The 25029-nt window shown below is 39.0% G+C and overlaps 2 protein-coding genes across 2 annotated transcripts in view; both read left to right on the top strand.

The window, feature by feature from the left end:
- si:ch211-1a19.3 overlaps positions 1-14475 on the top strand; it is a 40684-nt gene extending 26209 nt beyond the window's left edge. Inside the window, exons 3-5 of the mRNA XM_041792263.1 lie at positions 5337-5490; positions 8739-8890; positions 13792-14475. Coding sequence (XP_041648197.1) covers positions 5337-5490; positions 8739-8890; positions 13792-13793 — 308 coding nt within the window. The 3' untranslated portion in view covers positions 13794-14475. The remainder of the gene's footprint in view (positions 1-5336; positions 5491-8738; positions 8891-13791) is intronic.
- Positions 14476-15205: 730 nt separating this feature from the next.
- On the top strand, positions 15206-22362 carry LOC121511833. Its single transcript, XM_041790657.1, has 6 exons — positions 15206-19469; positions 20558-20706; positions 20799-20863; positions 21817-21978; positions 22065-22169; positions 22261-22362. Exons 1-6 carry the CDS (start codon positions 19356-19358, stop codon positions 22281-22283), a joined length of 618 nt encoding a protein of 205 aa, XP_041646591.1. The 5' UTR covers positions 15206-19355; the 3' UTR covers positions 22284-22362.
- The last annotated feature ends 2667 nt before the right edge of the window (positions 22363-25029 follow it).

Raw genomic sequence — 25029 nt, 5'->3', positions numbered from 1 at the left:
CCATCCATTTTTTACACCACTTACTTACACTACTTATCCCGTTGGGGGTTGTGGGGGGCTGGAGCCCATCCCAGTTGTCATTGGGCAGGGGGCGGGGTACATCCTGGACAGACATATAGAGACAAACAACCAGGCAAACTCACACCTACAGCCAGTTTAGACTCTTGTCTCTAATCATGGTTTAAAAAAACATATTCACATCTAAATTTGGCAATGTCAGAGTTGTCAGGGCCCAACACACCCCCTGAGATCTTTGGCGCCCTCTCCCCCAGGGTTGCCCGCAACCCTGGCATTGCTACAACCCTACATCAGACTGATCTGTATTTCATTTAATTTAATACAGCAGGAAAAAATCTGTTTTTTACTTTTAAGATGTAAATTGTATTTGCAGTTGCAAAGCAAACATGCACTGTAATGATTTTGCAGCCTTGTAAAATTGTATTTTTGTATAACTGTATTCTGACTTTATGAGCAGCTAAAGAAAATTCTTCAGCTCCCTTTTTTAAAATCTTGGTCCAAAGGGAGGTCAAAGTTCTGCACTCCTCCAAAAGGCTTCTTCAGTTCTTCAGGAACTGAGGTCATCAAGAATCTTCCAGTTGCATCTCTTTACACCAGGGGTGTCAAACTCAATCACAGAAGGGGCCAGGCTCTGACTTAAGGCCTACCCTGAGGGCCTGACAGGGTCCACATTTAACCAAACTGTTGACCTCATTTTCACCGGTAATACATTATGGGTTAAAAGTTAAAAGGCTCATAATCTGAGGAAAAAAAGTCAAACTTATTAGTTCAAAAAGTCAAAACACAAAATTAGATGTTAAAATAATGCTTGAAAAAGACAAATATATTAAAAAGGAAGTCACATGTTTTTAAAGTGAAAATATGACTTAAAATTTAAAATGGTGCACCTAAAAGGTCAAAAATTGAGAAAAAGTTCAAAATCATAAATTGAAAATGTCAAAATATGAAATAAACAGTGAAGATAATAAATGGACAAAATCTATATGTAAGATAAAAAGTCAAAATTATGATTAAAAAGGTCAAAATATGAGATAAAAAGTGAAAATTAAAAATTTAAAAAGCCAAAATTATTGAATAAAGTCAAAATGTTAAATTGAAAAGCTCAAAATATGCGATAAAGAGTGAAAATAATAAATTGAAAAAGTCAAATATGACACAAAAAGTCAAAATAATCAACTAAAAATGGTAAAAGCTATGAGATAAAAAGTCAAAATAATACATGTAAAAGGTCAAAATATGTAATAAAAGTCCAAATAATAGATTAAGTCATAATTGGCCAATGCAAAATTGAAAATATAAAATGAATGCACAAATTAATTTCTTTCCCCACAATTCTTTTTATCTAATTCTTTTTACTCTTTATTTTTTAACTTTTTTTGACTTCACCATATTTGATGTCATCATGGTTAAGTTTACATTTTTATACTGGAGGAAATCTGCAGACCTCATATTTTAGGGCCAGTTATAATAAGAATACGATATGATCTTGTGGGCCGGATGTAACTGTACCAAGGGCCGGACTTGGCCCCCGGGCCTTGAGTTTGACACCCCTGCTTTACACCAAGATTTGGATTACCATGACCGGGATTATGAGAACCTACCAAGACATCTTCACCCTCCTTTATCGTCCATTGATGCAGATTTATCAATGTCTCACTGCAAGGCATCAAAGAAATGACTCGTTTCAACTGTCCCTAAATCCATCATAGCAGTAACAGCTTGTATTGAGTTACAACTGGCGATGATATTATGAATTAGGTTAACAGACTTGTAATTCTGGTGCTTACTACCGAGAGACTCCGTGAGAAATATCCAGGTACTGAGTATTTTTACAACCTTAGACACAAACAAGACCTGAACCAGTGCAAGAAACTCACCTTTACCTTCCTTTTACTGTACTCTCCTCTTAATGAGAATCAGTCTCAGGATCTGGTTCTTGGTTCCTTGGCAGTGACCTCAGGGAGTCTGACTCTGATCCAGGATCTGCTCATAACGAGCTAAAGAACAGAAAACATGAGAGCTGGCAGCAGAGCTCATTCCTCTCATAATAAACAGATAAGACTTTAGGCTGCCTTATAAGTTAATACAGACTCTGTGCTCCTGAAATCTGCTCCATTTGGAGCAGCTACACTGCAGTCATTTCTCAGAGCTCCAGCTCAGGTCACGTTGTCCCCAGACCCTTCCTCTGTCTTTCCTAGTTACTGTTGCTGTGTTGGATTTTTTTTAGTCAACATTATTAAAGTTTCATATCAGGAGATCATGATAAAAAATGTTAGCTGAACAGAACAATGGTCCTTTTCATTTTGAGCTTTAACCCTCTCATTTTGTTTACTAAACATTTTAACCCTTTCACTGCATATAAGAAGTGGACAGAAGAGCCTGAAACCTGCACTTTTTATAATGTTCAGCAGACATGGCTGCAAGAAAACAGTCTGATTATCTGGAAGTCTTTGACCCTTTTTATACCCTACATTAACATCCATGCTGGGTATTTAGATGCTAAGTGGTAATTCTTCATGCTAGGTGTGGACATACCTCAGTTGATATCAGACAGCTCAGACAGCACACTAGGATGGGCTGAGATGCCTTCATCCACACTAGTTTGATGGTGTAGGCGTCACATGTACTGGCATAAATTAAAGACCACCCAGTCAAGTGGCCTAACCAGGGTAGTCCCATGGGTGAAGAAGCATGGTTTACCGCTGACTACTTGTCTTGAATTAAGTCATTTCACTCTAACCCAGCGATACTCAACATGTGACCCTTGAGCCACTCTTTTATGTCTTAATTTAAAAAATTTCCCCCAGAAAACCTTAATAAAGGTCAACTTTAACCTCAAAAATGATCCTTTAATAGGTTTGTTTCCCACTCTTGTACAGCTGGCTTAAATTGTCAACCTTTTTTTTTTTAGTTTGAATATTCCCATCGCCCTTATTTGCAATTTTTCCTCTTTTTTGCCACTTTTCATCTATTATTACAGCTTTTTAAGCCCAAGTTTGCCCCTTTTTCGAAAATTTTTGCCTTTTTTGTCCTGCTTTTTGCTATTTTTTTTCCACTTATTTGCCATTTTTGCCTCTTCTCACTCATTTAAGCTGCCTTTTTCCAATGAATACCACTTTTTTCCCACTTAGTCTTTTTTCACTCATTTTTTTGCCACATATTTACCTTGTTAAGGCCCAGCTGGTAAGGCAGCAACAAAAGAAGGGGAGGACACGCACGGCAATTTTTAAGCCCCTTCTTTGGGCTTTTATTTTTTAAAACATTCATAACGATTAGATTTCTGTTGTCAGTACGATGAATTGTGTGTTGTCGGTGCGCGTGTGCGAATGGGAATCAGTATGAAAACATTTGTGGTGAAATGTAAAGTGTTGAGGTGCGTGTAGAGTGCACAAAAGAAAAGCGCAGTGGCTGCAACGTGGCCAGCCGTAGGATGGAGTCTGAGAGAGCGAGGCCGCGGCGGAAGTCAGCCTTTTATAGTCCCAGGAAACACACTGGACCCTAGTGGTCCCCGGATCTCCTCAGCCGCTGCACCTCAAACAAAACACAACACGTATTAGGTCACATATTAAGGGACCATGACAACCTTTTGCCATTTTTAACACCTGTAATTCATTTTATCATCAATTTTGCCAATTTTTTTGCCAGTTTTTGATGGTTTTACCACTTTTGCCCATTTCAGTCCCTTTTCACTCATTTTTGACAAATTTGTACCTTTTTCTGACCAATTTTGCCACATGTAACTCATTTTTTATCAATTTTCGACATTTACTACCAGTGTTTGCCCCTTGTATCCCACTTGTTACTATTTTTTAAATTTTACCCCTTTTCCCTCTTGCATAATTTAAGCTGCCTTTTTCCATTTTTGCCACTTTTGCCCATTTGAGTTTCAGATTTTTTGCCACATTTTTAGCTTTTTTTGGCCTTTTTTACTACCTGTAACTCATTTTTTAATCAATTCTGACACTTTTTCTCTACATTTTTGCCACTTTTCACCAGTTTTTGCCTCTTTAATCCTGCTTTTTGCTTTGCTCATTTTTTGCCACATTTTTACCTTTTTTTGACCACATGTTACTCATGTTCTAATCAATTTTACCACTTTTCCCATCATTTTTGCCAACTTTCATCCATTTTTGACACTTCTTTGCATTTTGGACCATTTTTCCACTGTAACTTATTGTTATTGCCACTTAACCCATTTTCACCACTTTTCACCACTTAGATTGTGGGTCTTACAAAGGTATTTATTATTATTTTTTTAAGATTTATTTTTGGGGAAGACAGTGGGTAGAGACATGCGGTAAAGGGCCACAGGCTGGATTCGAACCCGAGCCGCCTGCGTATATGGGTAGCGCCTTAAACAATTCAACCATCTGCGCTCCCAATAATATTTAAAATAAGACCTAAAAGAGCCACATGTTGAGTATCACTGGGCTCAATATCACCATCGCCCTCTTGTGGCTGGCTGCAGAATAGGCAATAGGGACTGATCTCACTATTAAAGGTTTAAAGTGTCAATAATTATAGAAGGACTCTATGTTTTTATGAATATCTGTTAAATAGATAAAAATAGTGAATTTATTACAGTTTATTTCGATGTCCAGCCCCACACATTGGTCAGGAAAAAAACGGCCCTTGTGAAAATTAAGTTGATGACCCCTGCCCTGCTTTATATGCTAAATACTATCACTTCTTTCTTTAAAAGCATGTTTGAGAAGAAAATAAGGGAGAAAGCTGCTAAAGAGGCATTAGCTCATGGCCAAGGTATGCCAGCATGCTTTATGAAATAATAAGATCCTTTTGTCTGCCAGGAAGTAAAGAATTCTTAGTTTAAGACAGCACAAATTCCAAAGTAAAAGCATGACAAGGAACATTTTATTAAGTAAATCTCATTTCTTGACGGCCCTTAGCAGGGCTCCTCACAAAGACGAAACAGCTAAACATGAACTCCTAAAAGTTTAAATGCTGCCACATTAACTGGGATCATCAGACATCATTGTGTCATTTTGTACATGCACTCCTGCATATGTCCTAATGCATAACAGTATTAAACAGTGTACTTGACAGAATAATCACTTTGCAGCTGTCTCCTAGCTTAAAGTCATGGTTTCAGCCCACACTGGTGTAGCAGAGCAGCTCTTATTTCAATCATAAATCTGAAGTCAGCATCATAAATTACATCTGTTTGACTTTGGTTCCCTTTAAAACACACAGGGTAGAACTGATGAAACACTGTCAGTATGGACTTAAACATTTGACAGCCTTAATGTGAATATTTGAATGAGATTTCTCTGGTTCATGTTTTCTGTCTGTGTCCTCAGATCAGATCGACGCCCTGCAGGAAAACGTGACTCAGGCCAACCACCAGGCCGAGGCCTGCGCCAGTCTGAGAGTGGCCGCAGAGAGTCAGATGTTAGCCGCTCAGGCTCAGACCAGAGCCTGCGAGTCTGGGAAGCAGTACCTGCAGAAACAGCTGTGAGTGGCACCGCTGTTTTATTCTATATACACCTGTATATATGTTTCCCTTCAGGTATGGTAAAGTCACAAAGAGAGGCTCATAGGTATTACTTTTAGCACTTTATGAGGTTTTTTAAAAAGATACAATCTGTATTTATACACAGCAACTAAAAAAAACAAACTTAAGATCCACAGTCATACCAAAAGAAGTACAGCATTGTATAAATACCAAAACACCTACAACATTTCGGAAACTGAAATGTTAACAATTTGTGCAGTTTGCCCACAATTTTTGGTCATGAATAGAGATATCATCAAAGATTAAATGTCTAGGACAGTGACACTCATCGTGTGGCTCTTTTGTGAAAATTTGTGGCTCTTTTATGTCTTAATTTTAAATATTATTCCCCCCAGAAAACCTTTTAAAGGAAAATTTGACCTCAGAAATTTTCCATCGCAAGTAACAGTAATCAGAAGGCTTTTATTGTCAACCTCTATTTTTGTCTGTATATTTCCATTGCCTTTATTTGCAATTTTTTGCTACTTTTATTCTAATTTTACTGCTTTTAGCCCATTTTTGCCGCTTTTTTTTGCCACCTTAAGCCAATTTTTGACACATTTTTCCTGCTTTTTACAATTAAATACCTCTTTTTTTGCCACTTTTCCCACCTTTTTGCTGATTGTGCCCATTTTAGTCACTTTCCACTCATTTTTGCCACTTCTTTTTGTTACTTCACCAATTTTTGACACCTTTACCCTGCTTTTTGCAATTAACTGCATCTTTTTACCAATTTTCCCACTCTTTCCTGATTTGTGCTATATTAGTCACTTTCCTCTCAATTTTTTGACCATTTTAGCCACCTGTTACTCATTTTTTGCCACTTCTCACCCATTTTTGTCACTTTCTGCCCTTTTGTGCCACTTAGCTCCCTATTTTTGCCACTCAGTATAAGCCACTTTAAGCCCATTTTTTCCCTTCTTTTTGTCAGTTTTCCCCAATTTTCGACACCTTCATCCTGCTTTTTGCAATTTTTGGCCCCCTTTTGCCCGTCCTTGCCCATTTAAGCTGCCTTTTGCAATTTAATGCAACTTTTTGCCATTTTTCCTACCCTTTTTTTAAATTTTTGCCCATTTTAGTCACTTTTCACTAATTTTTGCTACGCTTTTGCTACTTTTGGACCCTTTTTGCAAGCTTTAACTCATGTTTTGGTCACTTCCCACCCATTTTTGCCACTTTTCTTCCAGTGTTTGCCACTTTTGACCATTTTTGCCACCTTTAACTTATTTTAATCGCCACTTTTTACCACTTAGATTGCAACTCTTGCAAATGCCTTTTTCAAGTTTGGCTCTTTGGTGCAGGGTTGAGTAACACTGGTCTCTGACTTTTAATCTGGTTGTCTGGTGTTAAAAGTGATTGAGTAGTTTTTTTTACTGGTTTCAAATTAAAGTTTAAAATCTTTCACAGTGACAACCTTTGTCCAAACATGGTCTTAACCAGGAAAAAATAAATAAAATGAAGGGAAAAGATGTTGATAGCTGCCGACTTTTTAGTTTGACTATAAAACTTTTTGTTATTGTTGCTCCTCCTGCTGTGTTGATGCTGTCATGTCCCCTCAGCCTCTCCAGCGCTCCCTACTGGTCATGTGAATTCTGCACCATGGTCACATACATTTTAGAGGACCTTTATAGCCACAAGGCAAACAGCTGCATGGCAGCCATCGTGCTCACAAAAGCATGTAGACTACTCTCAGATGTATGTTGTGTTAGACTAAAGCATCTGCTAAATGAATTTGTATCAGTGCAGCATTGTGTAGGTGAAGCATGTTTATTTCTGGGCCCTTTTCTACAGTTTCTGGTCAGGGCTAGGTTTGCTGGGAGATCTTTTAACCTCTTTATTCCACCTAGTGCCTGTGCAGAATAAGTTTGAATGGCTGTAGCTTGAGCTGGGCCTCATATGTGAACATAATGTTAGCTGTTCAAAGAAGTGGGCTTGCTAAAAGCTAATTAGCATAGACACAGTAACAGTAAAGGCCTCAGAATAGAGCAGTGTTAATTTCGTCGACTAAAACTATGACTAAAAATGTTTGTTAACAGCCTTTTTTACCATGACAGAAAGTAGACTAAGTCTAACAAAAATAGATCTGTGATGACTAAAACTGACAAAAAGTAAGTTTAGTTTTCGTCAAGATGACTAAAACTAGACTAAAATGTAATGTAGTTTTCGTTGGACATGCAAAATCTGTGATCTTTTTCCACTGTGGGTAAATCCGCCTAAAAACAATGCATCTGTATCTATTCTGCCTCTCAGCTGTAGAAAGCAGGGACCCCAGGTCAGAGAACACACTACCATGATTTGGTACCAGATTTAGGCAAGAAAATAAATGCTTGGACTAAAAGTAAAGACTAAAATGTGAGGACTTTTTATGCACTAAAACTAGACTTAAACATTTTGATTTTTTTGTCAACTAAAACTAAAAAGGGTAGAAATGACTAAAATGTGACTAAAACTTAAATGCATTTCATTTAAAGTCTAAAACTAAGACCAAGGTTATCATAGTTAAGTAAAACTAACGAAATAACTGAAACTACAATTCAAAAAATCATTTTAGTTAACTGAAACTAAAAACTAATCTTTACCCAAAAAAAACCAAAAACTAACTAAAACTGTATAGTGTACTTACTCTTCAGCTGAAGATATCCTTTTAGAATGCAGAATTGGCTATTTAATGTGAATATTTGAATGAATTCTGAATTCTGGTAGTAAACAAAAAGCATGGCTCTATTTATGTCTGTCCTTCCTCGCTCGGAGTGATGGAAATCACAGCCCATTTTAGAGATCTGGGTTATGTCTTAGTTCTTCATTTTGGAGCTTTTGGAGCTTTTAAATGGGGGCTGACTCCCGTTGCTTACAAAGGGAGCCAGTTTTTAAATTAGCTCATGTGTGGACGGCACATCATGACTCCCTCCTTTCGTCTTGAATTAAGTTGTAATTTCTGTCCAACCTGTACCTGACAAGATTTATTTGCTGAACAGTATATCAGCTTTTAAAAGTGTGTTTATGACAACATGAGGGAGAAAAGCTGTTAAAGAGACACCACTGACTGTTAGACAGCAGGATGGCAGCATGTAGGGAAACCAAGCCACAGACAGGCTGGTGTTTGAATAAGTGAGAAGCAAAGTTCCATCACTCAGTCTCTGAATAACTAAAAAGTACCACTGATGGTAAAGGTAAACAGATCCTGACTTTGTGTTTTTTTGTGTTTCAGGCTGAAGTGTAAGGAGGAGGACTCCAAGGCTCCTGAGCAGACTCAGCAGCAGCAGGACCCCCCCACGCCAACCCCCGCCTCTGCCGCCTCGCCCCTCTCTGGTATTTCTGCGCTGACGCTGCTCGTCTGCGGCGCTCTGCGTCTCATAACCTGTGAGTACGAACGACGTCTGCACGCTCACGCACCGCTGTAAATCAGCAGAATGAAAACCAGCAGAAACCACCGAACCTGAACGCATCGTCACGCCCCGAAAAACCACATGTCAACAATTTATCAGGTCTATAAATCAGACCATAAATTAGGATTTATCAAGACTGAGGATGAAAAAACTGCATGCAGTTTTATTTATTATAATCATTCTCATATTTTAATAAATTTTATTGACTTGACGTTAAAATCAAGTGAAACCAGATCATCTGCTGAACAAGCTGAATCAGAAAATGTCCTTACTTTTGTTCAAACATTTAAACTTTTAAAACAAAATTAGTGAGTATGCGTACATGATCACATTAGTCCAATAACCAGAAATATTAGTTGGGTTTCTGTCCGCATCTATCAAAGGGAGGCAAAATGATCAGCTAACAGTGTTAGACCTGTGCATCTCGACTGGTCACATGATTGGATTATCATACCAGAGACTTGATTTGATTTAATATCAAAAGTTTATCCTGATTTATCAGGACTGGGTCCGTCCTCTGGCTTCTTATTAGCAATGGAGGACAGCTGTTGGAGAAATATTAACTCCCTATGTTGATGAAAAAATCTTTACATTTAATTTAAAACAAAAAAATAATGTACCCATCAAACCTTAAAACCTATAACAATAAGAACCAGAGCTTATGTTTACTCAAGACACCAGGCCTTGACAATTAAAATCATACTATGCATATTTTTGTATTTCAAGTGAATGGTTTGCTTTAAAACGTGACAGCTTTTAGAAAAAGGAATACGACAAAAAGTCCTAATTTATCAGTGAAGGTCAGGGTTTTCTCAGTTTACAGGTGACTTCACAAATATATTTATCAAACACTGTTGCATATTGAAATTAAAAAGCTTAATCACCTGCTCATATCTCACATATCTTCTATTCTGTTAGAGAAATTATCTTCCGATTCCCCTTTTAGGATCTTAAATCTGAGCTAAAACAGTGAAAGGTAGCCTCCTGTTTCATTGAGGCTTCAAGGTTGTCAAATCAGATTAGCAAATATGAACTTAAATGAGGATTAAAACAAAATTCCAAGTTTATACCTGTGGTTCCCAAAGTGTGACCCACCCCCCAGAGATTCATATCTCTGCGTTCCTGTCTGCACTCTGCAGTAGGGCTGGGCAGTTAATTGAAAATTGGTTTAAATCACAATATAGCCTGCTGCAATTTTCAGATCTCAAAAGGTAAAATATTTCCATTATTTGAAATTTGTGTCAAAATAGTAGGTTTATTTTCTTTTGTTGCACATCCTCTTAGGTTGCTTTGATCTTTGTGTAAAAGGAAAGACAAAGAGTCCCTTTAGTTACAAAAAGCAAACAGAAAGTACACTGAAGAAGCCTGACTATGATAAATGTGTTGTATCCCTTTACTAATATTATTAGGGCTCACTAGGGGGCCCTATTTTACTTCAAATTTTATAAATAAATTACATTTTCATTCATTTAAGTCAATTCACATGCCCAAACAGGAACACTGACATGTATACATTAATCTTTGATTACAGGCCAGAAGTCCAGCCTCCATATTTACCCACAAATCATAGCTTTTTATCACCTTTCACAACTTTCTCTGCACATTGCTTTTGTTTCAAATATTTTTATTAAAGAAAATCAGATCTTCACATAGCATCCACAAAAACATTTAAATTTTTTTTTTTCTTTACACACAAAAATCTATCAAGGCCTGACATATTAAATGGAGTCAATAAGTCCTTTCATCCTTAGTACAGGGTATCCGCGGGGTCTTGAAAAGTATTAAAAGGTGATAAATCAATTTTGGGAAAATTAAGACCCTCAAAAAGTATTAAAAAGTCTTATCACGACTTTATAAAGTCTTAAATTTTGAAAGTATTTTTTCTGAATTAGCTGTCCAAGAGTTTGAGTCCCAAAAACTTCGTAAAAGAGTGTGAATTTATTCATTTTTTATTAAAAAACAAAGATGAACAGGTACATAAAAAACTAGACTATTGTGGGTGGGTTCGTAAATTGTCTCTGAGAGCGCCCGGGCAGGAAATTCAGAAGCACAAAGATTTACTATCCTAGCCTATTTGAATTTTGTTGTATCATAGTGGTCTATAGTCTTTATCACAAACTAAAACTGTTAAGTTAAAAATATCACTGATGTAAATGGTTACAGCTTGAAGTGGCGGTGAGGTATTAAAAAATATTGAGAAGGTCTTGAAAAAGTCATAAAAAGGCATTAAAATTAACTCCAAGACTCCTGCATATACCCTGTAGTAGCAGGCAAAAAAATAAAATAAAGTAAAATAAAATAAAAATAAAAATAAGAATAAGAATCTTCTCATCCAGGTACAAAGTGAACAACAGAACAATAACAAACTGTTCTCATCCCGACCCCAACCTCAACCCACCCCCACATTGCTTTTATTACTATGGAATATTTATACATAAATATATAACCAGCCAGTCAGATTACAGTGACTGAGGTTTGACTCATGAAACTGCAGGTGATCAGGAGTGATTGAAGCAGCTCTACCTGCTGGTCAGAGCGACTCACTACAGGAAAAAACGTCTAATCTGTTCAGTACCACAGATTAAATGGATAATATTAATCAAAGAGCAGAGAAATCAGGAAAATACACAGAAACAAACTAGATATTTATATTTAAAAGACTTTTAGTAAAAGCTGACCTTGACTCTGTAATTCAGGGGTGTCAGACTCAGTCACAGCAGGGGCCGGATTCTGGATTCAAGTCTAACCTGAGGGCCTAACAGGGTCAACATTTAACCAGAAACTGTCAACCTCATTTTCACCAGGAATAAAATATGAAAAAACAGCACTGATGATAAATCATTTGGAAATTCAAAAAAGTAAAAATGATACGTTTAAACACTCAAATCTGAGATAAAAATTCCAACTTATTAGTTCAAAAGATCAGAGCAGGATATTAAAAATAGAAAAAAAAAAAGTTTTTAAAGAGCAAATATATGAGGAGAAAGTTGAAATCATAAGTTTGAAAAGTCAAAATATGAGATCAAATTTGAAATCATGAGTTTAAAAGTCAAAATATGACTTCAAATTTGAAATTGTGAGTCTGATAAGTCAAAATATGGGATTAAAAAGACAAAAAGTGATGAAAAGTTAAAAATATAAGCTAGAATTCAAAATGATGATTTTAAAAGTAAAAAATATGACCTAAATTCAAAATTTGGAGTGTAAAAGGTCAAAATATGACACAAAAAGTAAAAAAAAAATAAATAAATAAAATGTCAAAATATGAGAATAAAAAATTTAAATTTTGAGTTTAAGGATATTATGCTTTTATAACTCTGCCGATGTCTGCCCAGCCTGACTATAATAGGAAATCGTCTCTTTTAGTGATCTGGATTATTTGGCTCAGCTTGGTAGTAAGAGTCAGTCTTCAGGCTCCTAAACAGCTCTTCATCTGGTCCCAGTTTGAGTCTTTAGATGTGGATTAAACCAGTGGTTCTCAACCTTTTCAGCCCGTGACCCCCAAAATAAGGGTGCCAGAGACCGGGGACCCCAACCGTACCTGAAGGTGGCTGAACACAGACATGAACATTGTAGAATAGTCATGTGCAGACAAGGCCGTACATTAGGGGGATAAATGGGAGAGCCTTCTGGGGCCCAGACAAACTGGAGGACCATGGAGGTCAACAAAACCATGGTTTATTGTAAAGTTAAGCTGTGATATCCTTATTTTAAATTTAACCTGAAAAAATAACCCGTTCTATCCATGAAAAAAGTCTATTTTTAAATCACTGTAATACATAGCCTTCTTAAAAAATGTAAATCCAATTTGTTAGAAAAAAAAAATTAAAATGGGTTGAAAATTGAAAAAATGGGTAAATAACGGCAAAAAACTGTGAAAAAGGTGGTGAAGTTGGATCTTAAAAGTAGCAGAAATGGGTTGGAAGTAGCAAAAAATGGGCATAAATAGTGGTAAAGGGGAATTAAAAAGTGGTTGAAAAGGCTTTAAATGAGCAAAAATTGTTTGAAATCTGGTGAAATGAGAGAAAAAAACAACTAACTGGCAAAATAGTGCTAACTGAGAAAGAAAAAACCTGGCAGAAATTGGTCAAACTGACAAAAATGGGCATATCAGATAGTGAAATGTGGTTAAAATGGGAAAAAAATGGGCATCAAAAGTGGTAAAATGGGGTTAATAGTGGCAATAATGGGTCAACAGAGGTAAAATTTGGTTAATATGGCAAGAATTGGTCTACAAGTGGCAAAAACAGGCAGAAAAAGTGGTGGAAAGGGTTTAATATGTGTTAAAATGTGTGGGGGGAAAAAGATGAAAAGTGGTTAAAATTTGGCAGAATTGGTGTAAAATGGCAACAGTGGATTTCTAAAATTATTCTTAGTTTTTTTTTTTTAGGGCATCTGGAGAACCCCTCATTGTGTCTCGTGACCCCAAAGGAGGTTCCGACCCCAAGGTTGAGAACCACTGGATTAAATAACTGCGAACAGAAAGGGAATTGGAGCCCGCTCCTGTCGTTCATGTGAAAGAGTCGGCTCACAGAAAGAATGAAAGAATTACAGTCTGTTACGCTACAAGGATTATTTTCTTAATAGTGTTTCCATTAAAGCATGTTTATGAGGAAACGAGGGAGAAAAGCTGTTAAAGCTCCGTCCTAGACTGCTCTAGACTCTGGTCCTCTACCTAAACCTGTAAGGGAGGTCTGCAGGACTAAGTCATCAGTGATCTGGATCACCTCTCTCTGGGTAACCTGTGGTAAAAATCACTGTTGTAAAGTGCAGGGATCAGCTGACACTGGAGTCATGAGAACGGCTTGAACACTGATGTTTGAATAAGTGGGCGGGGCTTGTTCAAAGGTATTAATGTGTGTTGTTGTTTTTCAGGAGCTCAGCGAGGCGGCGACCTGTCAATGGACGGTGAGCACTGTGGTCCAGGAAGAGGGTGGAGCCTGGATGGACTAAATGACTGCTGTACAGACTGCCAACTGATCGCCATGGAGACGCTGACGTGTCACGCTGTCGTATGATGAATGAATGGACACAATCTCTGCTGAGACGTTTACTGACTCTGCCGCTTCACCGTTTCTCCTTTAGCTGAATGTGTTGATTTCTATCCTGCTGCTTCGTCTCCTTCTTATTTAGCTTTTTAAATATTCTGGTTTTAAATTCTCCAAAAGGTTTTAGTTTTAAAATAAAATCTAAACTCTGACGGAGGATTTAGAATCAACCAGCAGGGATCAAAATGAAGCTTGATGCGACTTTCGTTTTTATTTAAGGCACCGTTTATACCCGACTCGTCTATGTCTCTGTTTAAGAGACTAACATGATATTATGAGGATATCCCAGCATGCACTGGGCTCAGCAGCATTGCTAACAGAAGAGCTGATCCAGAGTCCGGTGTAAACAGGCTCAGTGTGTGTGAATGTTTTTTGTTGAAGCTTGAAGCTCCGTCGCTGCAGCACAAACGACTCGACTTTTAGAGGCTTTTATCTAATTTTTGGGTGGGGGGTTGGGTGAGGGATGGGACGATGTTTTCATGAAGGAATAATAAACATGGAGAGTTTCTAAGATGTTGTTTGTCTTATTTTGGCTCAAGTCTGCTGAAATTCAAAAGAATTAAAGCAGTGATTTTCCACCATTGGCGCGGCGATGGTTATAATTTCCCCTCTTGCCTTCACAATGGCGATGGAAGTCATTGTCATTGACAGTGCCATGCACCAGAAGGCTACTGGAGAGGCTACATAAGAATCTCAAGTGGGCTAGCATGAAGATCAAGCCTAGTAAGTCCAGGAGCATCTCAGTATCCAGAGGGAAGATTGTTGACAGGAAGTTTCTTATAGATGAGGAAGAAATACCGTCGATCAGGAGAAGCCAGTAAAGAGCTTAGGGAGATGGTATAATGAAGACCTTAATGCCAGAGAACAGGTGGAGCAGTTTAGAAAAGATGTAGAGGAGGGATTATGGAGGATTGATAGATCAGGGCTCCCAGGGAGGTTGAAGTTATGGTGTTTGGAGTTTGGGCTATTTCCTAGACTGATGTGGCCCATGTCAGTTCATGAGATCCCAATATCTAAGGTAGAGAAGCTGGAAAGAGTAATCAACTCATACACTATATTGCCAAAAGTATTCACTCACCCATCCAAATAATGTAAATCAGGTGTTCCAATCACTCCCATGTCCACAGGTGTATAAAATCATCACCTAGGCATGCAGACTGTTTCTACAAACATTAGTGAAAGAATGGCTCGCTCTCAGGAGCTCAGTGAATTCCAGCGTGGTACTGTGATAGGATGCCACCTGTGCAACAAGTCCAGTGGTGAAATTTCCTGGCTCCTAAATATTCCACAGTCAACTGTCAGTGGTATTATAACAAAGTGGAAGCCATTTGGAACGACAGCGCTGAGTTTCTATAATGTTAGAATCAATCTTTTAGTGAAGATGGTGCTAATCTCTGCTGCCATCCAGCCATGCTGCCTGCGTGACCACCAGGTGAGGAGATTGCCAAAGAGGAAGTGACCTTGTGCACCGGATATTCATGGATTGTGGGATGAGCTCGAATTGGCTAATTAGTTATGGATTGGGGTGCGGTCTGAACGTTTGTAAACAAAACAAACAGTTTAAGGAAATAAAATAAATTTGAGGAAGAAAATAAATAAATAAATAACCAGTTTGTCATGGGAACAAGGTCACTCCTGCAGGCAGGCAGGATGGCTCAATGTATATACTAGTTCATTTAAATTGATTCACTGGGTTACAAAAGCACACCGCCGCTGGACTCTAGAGCAGTGGAGACGCCTTCTCTGGAGTGACCAATCACTCTTCTCCATCTGGTAATCTGATGGACGAGTCTGGGTTTGGCAGTTGCCAGGAGAATGGTACTTGTCTGACTGTATTGTGCCAAGTGTAAAGTTTGGTGGAGGGGGGACAGGGTACCACACCCTTAGCTCTGCCTTCCCCACCCTATTGGTAAGCTTGCTCTCTCTCTCTAACCTGTCTCATTTCCGCCCTTTATTTACTCTTAGTCATGTGTAATGTTTGTACTATAACTGTTGCTCTGTAATCACGAGTGGTGTTAAAGAAAGTAGTATCAGCATCGTCACTACCTGGAGCTTGCATGTACGGAGCCTGGGTCTGTTGAAGGTGGCATGCTGTTGAGGCTGTGTGGGCCATGTGGTAAGATAGGTAAGATGATGTCTGCGTGTTGGCATGGTGGGGGGTGGCTCTGGGATGCTGGAGATCACTGTTCAGCCCTCTGGAGGTGTTGTGGGACTAACTGGACGAAACAGTGACGAAGGAGAGTTCCCACTTGACAACCCTGGTGAAGCGCAGGTTTCTTACTACCCATCAGTCTGCACGGTTGACTTGGAGGGGCAAATAGTAATGATTAGGGATTTCTTTACTGAGCGCTGATCCTTTTTATAGCGCACAAGTTTCTTGTATTTTTTTCAGAATCTGTGTACAAGCGTAGGACTTGCTGTAGTTTATTAACACCTTAGAATTGGAGAATAATTATGTCATCAGCATATCAGTTTCTCCAAGAGAAAATCATTGGACATTAAACATGGAATTGCTTTTGCTTATTGCCATCACTGAGTTGTACATTTGCACAGCTGAGGTGTCACTGTTACTTACTGCCTGATCCAGATATCTTCAACAAGTTCCTTGGGATTTGTTGCTATCCGACAGAACTCAATCCACTGGCTCTTTGCTGAGTCGAACAGGATTTGAAAAACTGGACTATCAATGTAACCTATGATGAAGTTCCACCTTCCAAAACTGCAGAGAAACGTCATAAGGTTTGAGTCAGAGACACTCCAGTGTGCATGACAAGATCAGCTCCATACTTAGATACTAAACTAACTCTTACCTAAAATGCAGGCAAGAAGTAGAGGAGGCTTACTGGTTCAAAAGTTGAATGAGGTGTGACCAGAGATCTACATTCGTCCAAAGTCTGAGCAGAGCTGCTGGAACAACCCAAGCGTCAGGAAAAAGGTGGACCAGCTTCATGATGCTGCAGATGGCAAACTCCAAAGTGAGTGAGAGAAAAGACCACAACGGAAGCTTTTGTAAAATTCCTCCCAAAAATTATAAATAAATTCCTTTCCAAAAAATACAAAACATTTCTCAAATTTACACAAAATGCCTGCAAATTTCCAGAGAAACCTTCCCTGGAAAAAAAACAAATTCCCATGAAAATACCTAAAAATTTCACTGCATAAAAAAATCCAATGAATATCTCTAAAATCTAGGGGAAAAATCAGTTAAAACAGTGGAAAATTGCTAAGAAATATTCCAAAAATATCCACGAAATGGCACGGTAAAAAATCCTGATATTTCAAGATAATTACTAAAACTAGTCGAATTTTGAGGCCTTACCAACAATAAGACATCTCCATAAAAAGGAACAAGAGACTTGGGAACGACATGCACGAAAGGATCCACAAGACTTGAACCCTGCAGCCATGCTTCACCATCCTTGAGGAAGCTGAAGAAGCAGTCGTACTTACCTGAAGTCAGTGAGTCCATGAGTGTGAGTTTGGGATTTAGCCCATTTAACACAATGGAAGGCTGAAAAAGGCGTTTTCATCCAACTTCATGTAACTATTACACATAACTGAATTGTCTCTGACTCTTTTAAATTAGTTCCAGATGAATATTTTTAAAGACATCTAAAAATGACCTTACTTCACATTGAACACTGTCCTGCAGTTACTTGTGTGTGCACTTTGAGTATTTCTCTGTGTGTGTGGGCAACCAAGGGTAATTCAACAAATCTGCAAATATTGGTTGTACAAACCAAACAGTGTCCTCAAAACATCCTTGAAACCAAAACCTAAGATGTCCTTTTAACCACAGGAGAGACAAGGTTAAGGTGCAACTCAGCTTACCCAGCTTACCCTCCTCTGGGCTGACAGGATCATGTCAGATCCCATAGACATGGAGGTGTTGACAAAAGAGAGAAAAATGTTTTTTAGAAGAAGAAAATGGAGAATGAATAATAAAATCCTGAGGCAGTGAATCAGAAGGTAATGACTAGTTTGTCTGAGGTCAAAGAGCGATCTAATCTCTGCTCTCTTTAAGCCCATTTGCTATAAAGCTAATGCATGGGGGTAGAATGGATTTTAGCCTTGAGCACCAAATTATTGCCAGCTCTTCATGTTAAACAAAAGCAATAACGTACACATGCCAATAGCTTAAAAAAATACTTGTTTTATTTTTCTAAAAATTTCTTTGGGGGTCACGGTTGTGCTGGAGCCTAACCCAGCTGTCATTGGGCGAGAGGCGGGGTCGCCAGTCAATCACAGGGCTGACATATAGAGACAGAAAACCAGGCACCCTCACACTTATGGACAATTTAGAGTCACCAATTAAGTCTCCTCTGAGGCTGTTAAAATTAGGTTCACTCAAACTACCTAAAATCATGATAAAACCCTTATGAATGGGATTAATCCAGATTAAAAAAGTAATCTTTTGACAGCCCTGATATTATCAATTCTCCAAGTTAAATCTTAATTGAAGATAAATCGGACCAAAAGATGAAAAAAAGGAAACACGGCATTGGAGGTACTTCCCTGTTGTTGATATGAATGGTGGCATGCATTCAGAGTTTATGGCTCATAATCAATGCCATGGAGGGAATCACACGAGCAAAGGTGGAGGTAAGGCCATGGGTCAGTGTTGACGAGTCAGCCAGTTCAATAATGAACTAAATTATCTGTATGTGTGTGTACTGGGAAGCCAAGGCCAAGTTAAAATTTGTCTGTGTTCACCTCAGCAGAGTGGAGAACATTAGGAGGGACATTACAACAGCTTCACAGTCAGTCAGGGACAGTCACACAATGAAAAGGCTTCACACAACTTCTATCACTCTCTAGATTTAAAATACAGATTAAAGTGGTTCAAATCAAGACGAGTGGGAACGTTGTTTCATACGCTGGGGTGTCAACCTGCGCTCTTTTTGGACAGAAGTCTGGAGGTGAACTTTCATAAGTATGACTTTAAATACTGATCCACGTCCAGCTGTTTGTCTGCTGGGACAAAAGGCTGCAAAGCTAAAGACAAGACAAGTCAGAAAGAGTGGCTTTAGCCGTTATAGCTGCCATAATGTACAAATCAAACTGAGTGTTTTCATCTCCTGGGTATGGAGGGAATAGCTGATATGTTCAATGGCCCCAGTTGGATTCAGGCCAAGAATTTGAACTGAAATAAGGTCAGATCAATTCTGAAAAATCATCTTAGCAAGCCTGTGTCTGCCCTGCATGACACATGATCCAAAGAAGTGCTTGGGTAAATAGAGAACGTGACAACACTTGGGATTGTATAAGCCCCCTCACTTCTATAAAAGCCCAGTGGCTCTGTGAGGAGCAGACATTCAGCTTTGAGAGAGAAAAGCTACCTGTCTGCTGTTTTCTCCCTGTCAGAATCTGAAGCTAAGCCACTGCAGCATCATGAATCTGGCCTTCAGCGCTCTTTTCCTGATCCTTGGCTCCTTCCTGAGCAGCTCTGCTACCAGTGTTGAAGAATGCAGAGCTCTGGTCACCCCTCTGTCCACTTTTGAACCGGTAAGGCTCCTCTGCATCTCACCTTGGTCTGTAGGTTAGCTTTAGCCTCTCTGTTCAACGTTAGCTTCAGCGAAGAACAAAAAGATCAATGTTAAGAAACCAAGAACGCTACTCAGACCACTAGAATACAATAGAAAAGACTAGACTAGACTAGATTAGAGTAGAATAGAATAGAATAGAATAGAATAGAGTAGAACAAAATAACAGAATAGAATAGAATAGAAAGAAATTGAATAGAAAAGAATAAAATAAAATACAATACAATAAAATAAAATAGAATAGAGTAGAACAAAATAGAATAAAAGAATATAATAGAAATAAATAGAATAGACTAGAATAGAATAAAATAGAATAAAATAAAATAGAATACAATACAATAGAATAAAATAGAATAGAGTAGAACAAAATAGAATAAATAAATAGAATACAGTCAATAGACTGTAGCTCCCAGCACTTTCACTCAAGTATATGTAGGCAGGTATAAGACAATAAAGACTCAGTCTGATCATCCTCAGACGCAGTAACAGAAGGCTGGTTTAAAAACATCAGGAGTTTGGTTTTGTCAGGATTCAGAACCAATTTCAACTCACTCAAAGTCCTGTACGGTATCAACATCTTCCTGTAAGCGACAGAGATGCAGCATAGGAGCAGAGCAGTAAATGACAGCGTCATCTGCATAGAAATGAACATTAGCAGCAACACTGAGCCCTGAGGCGCTCCATTTTAAATTCAAGACATTTAGAGGTAAATCTGTGCACACGCTGCATTCGGTTTGGTGAATAGTTGTCAAACCAGCAGACTGACTGTTCTGACAGACCCATACAGCACAGCTTGTTAGCCTGACTGACCAGTCTAGGGTGTACCCCCTTGTCCAGTATCAGGTGTAGATAATCCATAGATGGTTTTAAGATGTGCTGCAAATTTCCAAGAGTTGGTCTGGCATGGAAAAAGGGAGCAAAAAGGGCTAATGTGTTAGAAGCACGCCACCTAGAATAGTGCCAATGAAGTAGTAGTCCAGCTCAGCCCTGCTTGCATTAACTGCCTGCATTTGCTTCTTTCTACTTCACTAACTTGATGTTCTTCTGCAGCAACTGGGAAGGTGGAACTTCGTTTTGGGCTTCATTGATAGTAAACCACATCAAGTATTGTTCAAGACCACCCAGACCCAGTGGATTGAGTACGTCAAAACTGGATCTGATTCACAACCAGAATATCAACAGCTAATTGGGATCAAGCAGTGAGTATCACCAACACCAATGTTACGTTGAACTCTTGTGATCTTTTTGTATGAAATATCTAAACTCTAATTTTCTCTTTTCTATTTTCCAGTACTACATACTGCAAGTACGGAACTTTCCCCATGACTTTTCATTCCAACTCCGCCGTAATGGACAGTAAGTCACCTGATGGCTAGAATACCGGAGCTTGTCAGTGTTCCTTCTCTTAGTCATAGAATCAGAGTTCCTCCAAGTGAGAGAGGAGACACATCTCTTCATTTAACCCATGAACGTTTTTCCCCCTTCACCTCAGTAAATAAACCTTTGTACCATGCCGCCAGGACTTTATTTACCCTGATAGTTAAGCGTGGTTAGCGCTAACAGTTACCATGATTATTAAAATAAGAACGGTATTATAACCATGGGGAATTTGTATCACGGTTATCATTTGGTCTCTGCTCTGGTCTTTTTTCTAATGAAGCTTTTCTTGCCTTCATGGCTCTTATTGTAGCTTTTCTAGTGAGTTTGGAAATTTGGTGACTTTCCAGGGTATTTGAAAATTAAATCCACACCAGTAATTCCCATTAATCCATTTTAGATCATTTCTTTGCTAGCCTAGCATTAGCCACCATCTTGAGTCCACAGAGCACATGGGCTATGACAACCAATGGCAGGCTGTTCCGTCATACACCTTACACCAAACCACTTTTGGTGCAATTTCAAAGTTGCAGACAAAATTCCAAAGTGGGAGTAAAACCACTAGAGTGGTGCTAAAAACTGTAAGCTGGTCATAAGAACAGCGGTTTTAAGGGAGTCATTCTTCAGTCCTGGTGTTACGACACGTACGTTTTTAGTCTGGTCTTGTGCAAATTGTGTTTGCTGTGATGCAACCGCCATCAACAACCAATGGGAGCTGGTGTTATGTGTAAGCAGATTTAAATCAGTTCATTTTTCAGAACATGAACATGAGCGTAGATCAATCTGAATGTCTGCTCAGACCTTTCTGCTCTGAGCCAGGGTCAGATCTCTGTAACACTGGAGTACATTCAGGCTGGAAAACTCGCTGGAAAGTTGACCAGGAGATATCTTATTTCAGATTGTAAGGATTTTTTATTTGTGTCTCTCTTCAGAGTCCAACTTCACCTGCACATACCAGTCTCTGCCAACCTGTGAAGACTGTCTGCTCTACCTTATTAACGCCAGAAACAACGACATCATAGTCAACAGTATGGACAATCCGGACCCTCAAACCATTTCACAGGTCAAACACTATCGGGCGTTCTACATGATGAGTAAGTTCAACAAGTCAGGGAGAAAATAGCCTCTATGATATCCAGACTAGAACATCATGTTAATGTCATAATATTTCTCTTTCCAGCCAAAGGAAACAGCATCAAGCACTCAGACTTTTTGCATGCCATGAAGCAGGCAAGATGTCTGGGTTTCACAGGAGAACCCGACTTCGTCCTGGACCCCGCCAGTGGTGAATAACACTCAAACCTGTCTGATCAGATGATATCATTATGATGTGTGATTTCAGATAGAACTAAATCCTGCTCTCCTTTTTGTTACAGAGTACTGCGAGAAACAAGGTTAACGACAATGATGACGACTAGGCCATCTTGAGCTAAAGTCAGCCTGAAATGTTGAAGTAAAGAAATAAACCGACTTTCCACCTTAAAACATGTGGACTGTGTTTTCATTTTCAGTCCTTTAAACACTGAGATGCTGGGGACAGAGGGGCACAAGTTCAAGATGCCACCTGAGACAGGCAGAAGAAGGAGGGATTTTATTCAGGACAGGAGTGCTTCCACTCAGTGTTTTGGGGCCACCAATACTTTTCCTGAGGGTTAAATTTGATTTCAACTTAATGCTGGTCCAACCAAAAGTGAAACTCAAATCTAGAGTCATCCGGGTCAGGAGATAGTTCAGGCTCTGAACGGACAGGCTGCAGAAAAATCACAGTTTCCTCATTTGATGGCCCAGAGTCCAAATGTAGGCAGCATGCAGGCGTCAGGTCAGTTAGACACATAACAGATACAGCGGTTTTTGAGGTGACAGGAGACTTTTATCGCCTTTGCACCTCCTCTCACTCACTCCAACTTGTGTTCATCTGTAAGGTGAGTCACAACAGACAGTTTATTGACTGGATTCTGATGATTTCTGCCTTTTATTGAGGCAAAATGTGAACAAACTGCCTGCTGTAGAAAGTTTATTTTTTACAATGACATCATAAAGCTGAGTCGACGCTCTGTCCCGTATTTGGGCGCGGTTGCATTCACAACTCATCCTAACCGTGCCAGAGTCCATTTGAATTGTGCCTGAGACCACTTCCCAATGTGGTCCGAGCCCGTGTCTGGGCGCGGTTCGTTTACATTCACACAAACTGAAAACGAACTCGACTTCAGGCTCAAATGCACTTCGATCCGAGACCAGGCCTCTAGTGTGAAAGCCACCAAAAGCTGTGTAGAAAGCACCTTGTAACAGTCAGAATTCCATTGTAGTACCTGATTACATCACAAGGTGGAGCCCTCCTTATGTTTATGTTCTATGAGCCAGAAAGTAGCTAGAGTGTGTGTGTGTCTCTTTCTGCCACTCGCATGTATGAACAACAGTGAAGAAGACTCCCAAAACTACATGAAGAGTTTGTCAAGGCAGGGCTGTGCGTTAACTTTTTCTGCCCATAGCGCTGGTGCTACAGAGGTTGACAATCTTGTAGCACAGAACAAAAACCTGTAGCACAATATATATGTTTGTTACATCTCTAAAACCAACATGTAACCAAAATATATGCATAGTAAGTGAATGTACTTGAAAAACAAAACCAAAAACAGCCTAAATTACAGCTCTCATTAATGTCTACCAAAGCAAACAGCCAATCACAGAGAAGAGAGACGCTGATGGTTCATCTCCACATTCAGACACAAAACAAGAGCAAACTGCAGGAAGCTGACTGACTTTATAGCAGTATGATTTAGAAATCAGACTTTAAGATCAGACAGAGGATCAAATGAGCTCAGTTTGTGCTGCTATTTGCTGCTGGAATCCTTTTGTTTGTATTCATCTTTTTTTCTTTTTTTCTTTTAATTTTGGCAGGACCAACAGACAGCTGAAGTCTTTTTGTGTTCATCCTTATTACTTAAACTTTAGTAGCAGTATGTTTCTGTGTTCATCCTTAAACTGTGTTTCAAGGACTGAAGTCTAAAACTACATTTATGTATTGGTACTGATATCAGCTAAATTTAATTTGTAAATATCCTCATATTGTATAAACCCCAAATATTGTGCATTCCTAGTCAAACTAAGAAATATAGTAAGGTTTTATGTTCTTATGTGGGTCTTTTTTAATGGATTTCTTGCAGGACAATTCAAAAGGACCAAGGGCCACAGTTGGCCCACAGGCCATAGTTTGGACACCCCTTCTATATTTACTGATATTCAGAGTAATAGGACAATATTCCTAACATTAGTAGAAGTTAATTAAACACTGTTAGAGTCTGGTCCATATTGTAGCATCACACTGGGGTGTTAATAGAGCTAATGTCAATGAACAGACGCTCTTTTCTCTCTGTGTAATCATAACATCAGTACTATAGGAGTTCAACGGGAAGTAAAAAAAAAAAAAACTATCTCCAAGTCGTGTTTTAACCCTAACAATAAACACAAAGGTTATGCAGTGTGGGGCTGTATTGATCTACTCCTCCGTGCTCCTCTCTCTCTCTCTCTCTCTCTCTCCCTCGTACTCTGCTGTCTGTCCGTGTCATATCAGACCTGTATGCTACAGTCAGACGCGTATTAGCTTGTTAACTAAACAGTAGCAGCTACGATATTAATGGAGAAAAATGCATCATTTTATACATTAATCTTTAATCAGAAGTTAGCGCAGACTGAGAGCTCTGTCCTCTCACTGACAGCCAACTCACTGCCACCATCAGTGCGTAATTGGAGAGGACGAGGCTAACGGAGAAGTATGCTAGTAGAAACACGTTTTTAACATGTCTAGCCCATGTGCTTTAAAATAAAACTTGGGATTATAGCAGCACTCCTCTTCAACATAAAGACACCTGTACTGCGTCTTCTGTAAGAGCAGCAGCTGGTTACTCTCTCACCATTGCGGAGCGTGGCCGCTCGCACTCCAGACGCACAGGACTGCACATGACGAGAGGAAAAAATGTTCTGCTTGAGTCTAAAATGTACCAGAAATAAGAAATAAATGGACTGGGCATGAAATTCAAATCTCAAATCAAAGTGGAGTGAAGTTTTTGGGGCAACAAGTCAAACCTAAAGTCTTATCTGGCTGTCTGGCATTCACACGCCTCTCTCACTTTGTCATGGCACCTGTG

This window comes from Cheilinus undulatus, linkage group 7 (genome assembly GCF_018320785.1).
Source record: "Cheilinus undulatus linkage group 7, ASM1832078v1, whole genome shotgun sequence".
Taxonomy (NCBI): Eukaryota; Metazoa; Chordata; class Actinopteri; order Labriformes; family Labridae; genus Cheilinus; species Cheilinus undulatus.
This window is presented reverse-complemented; position numbering and strand designations above follow the sequence as displayed.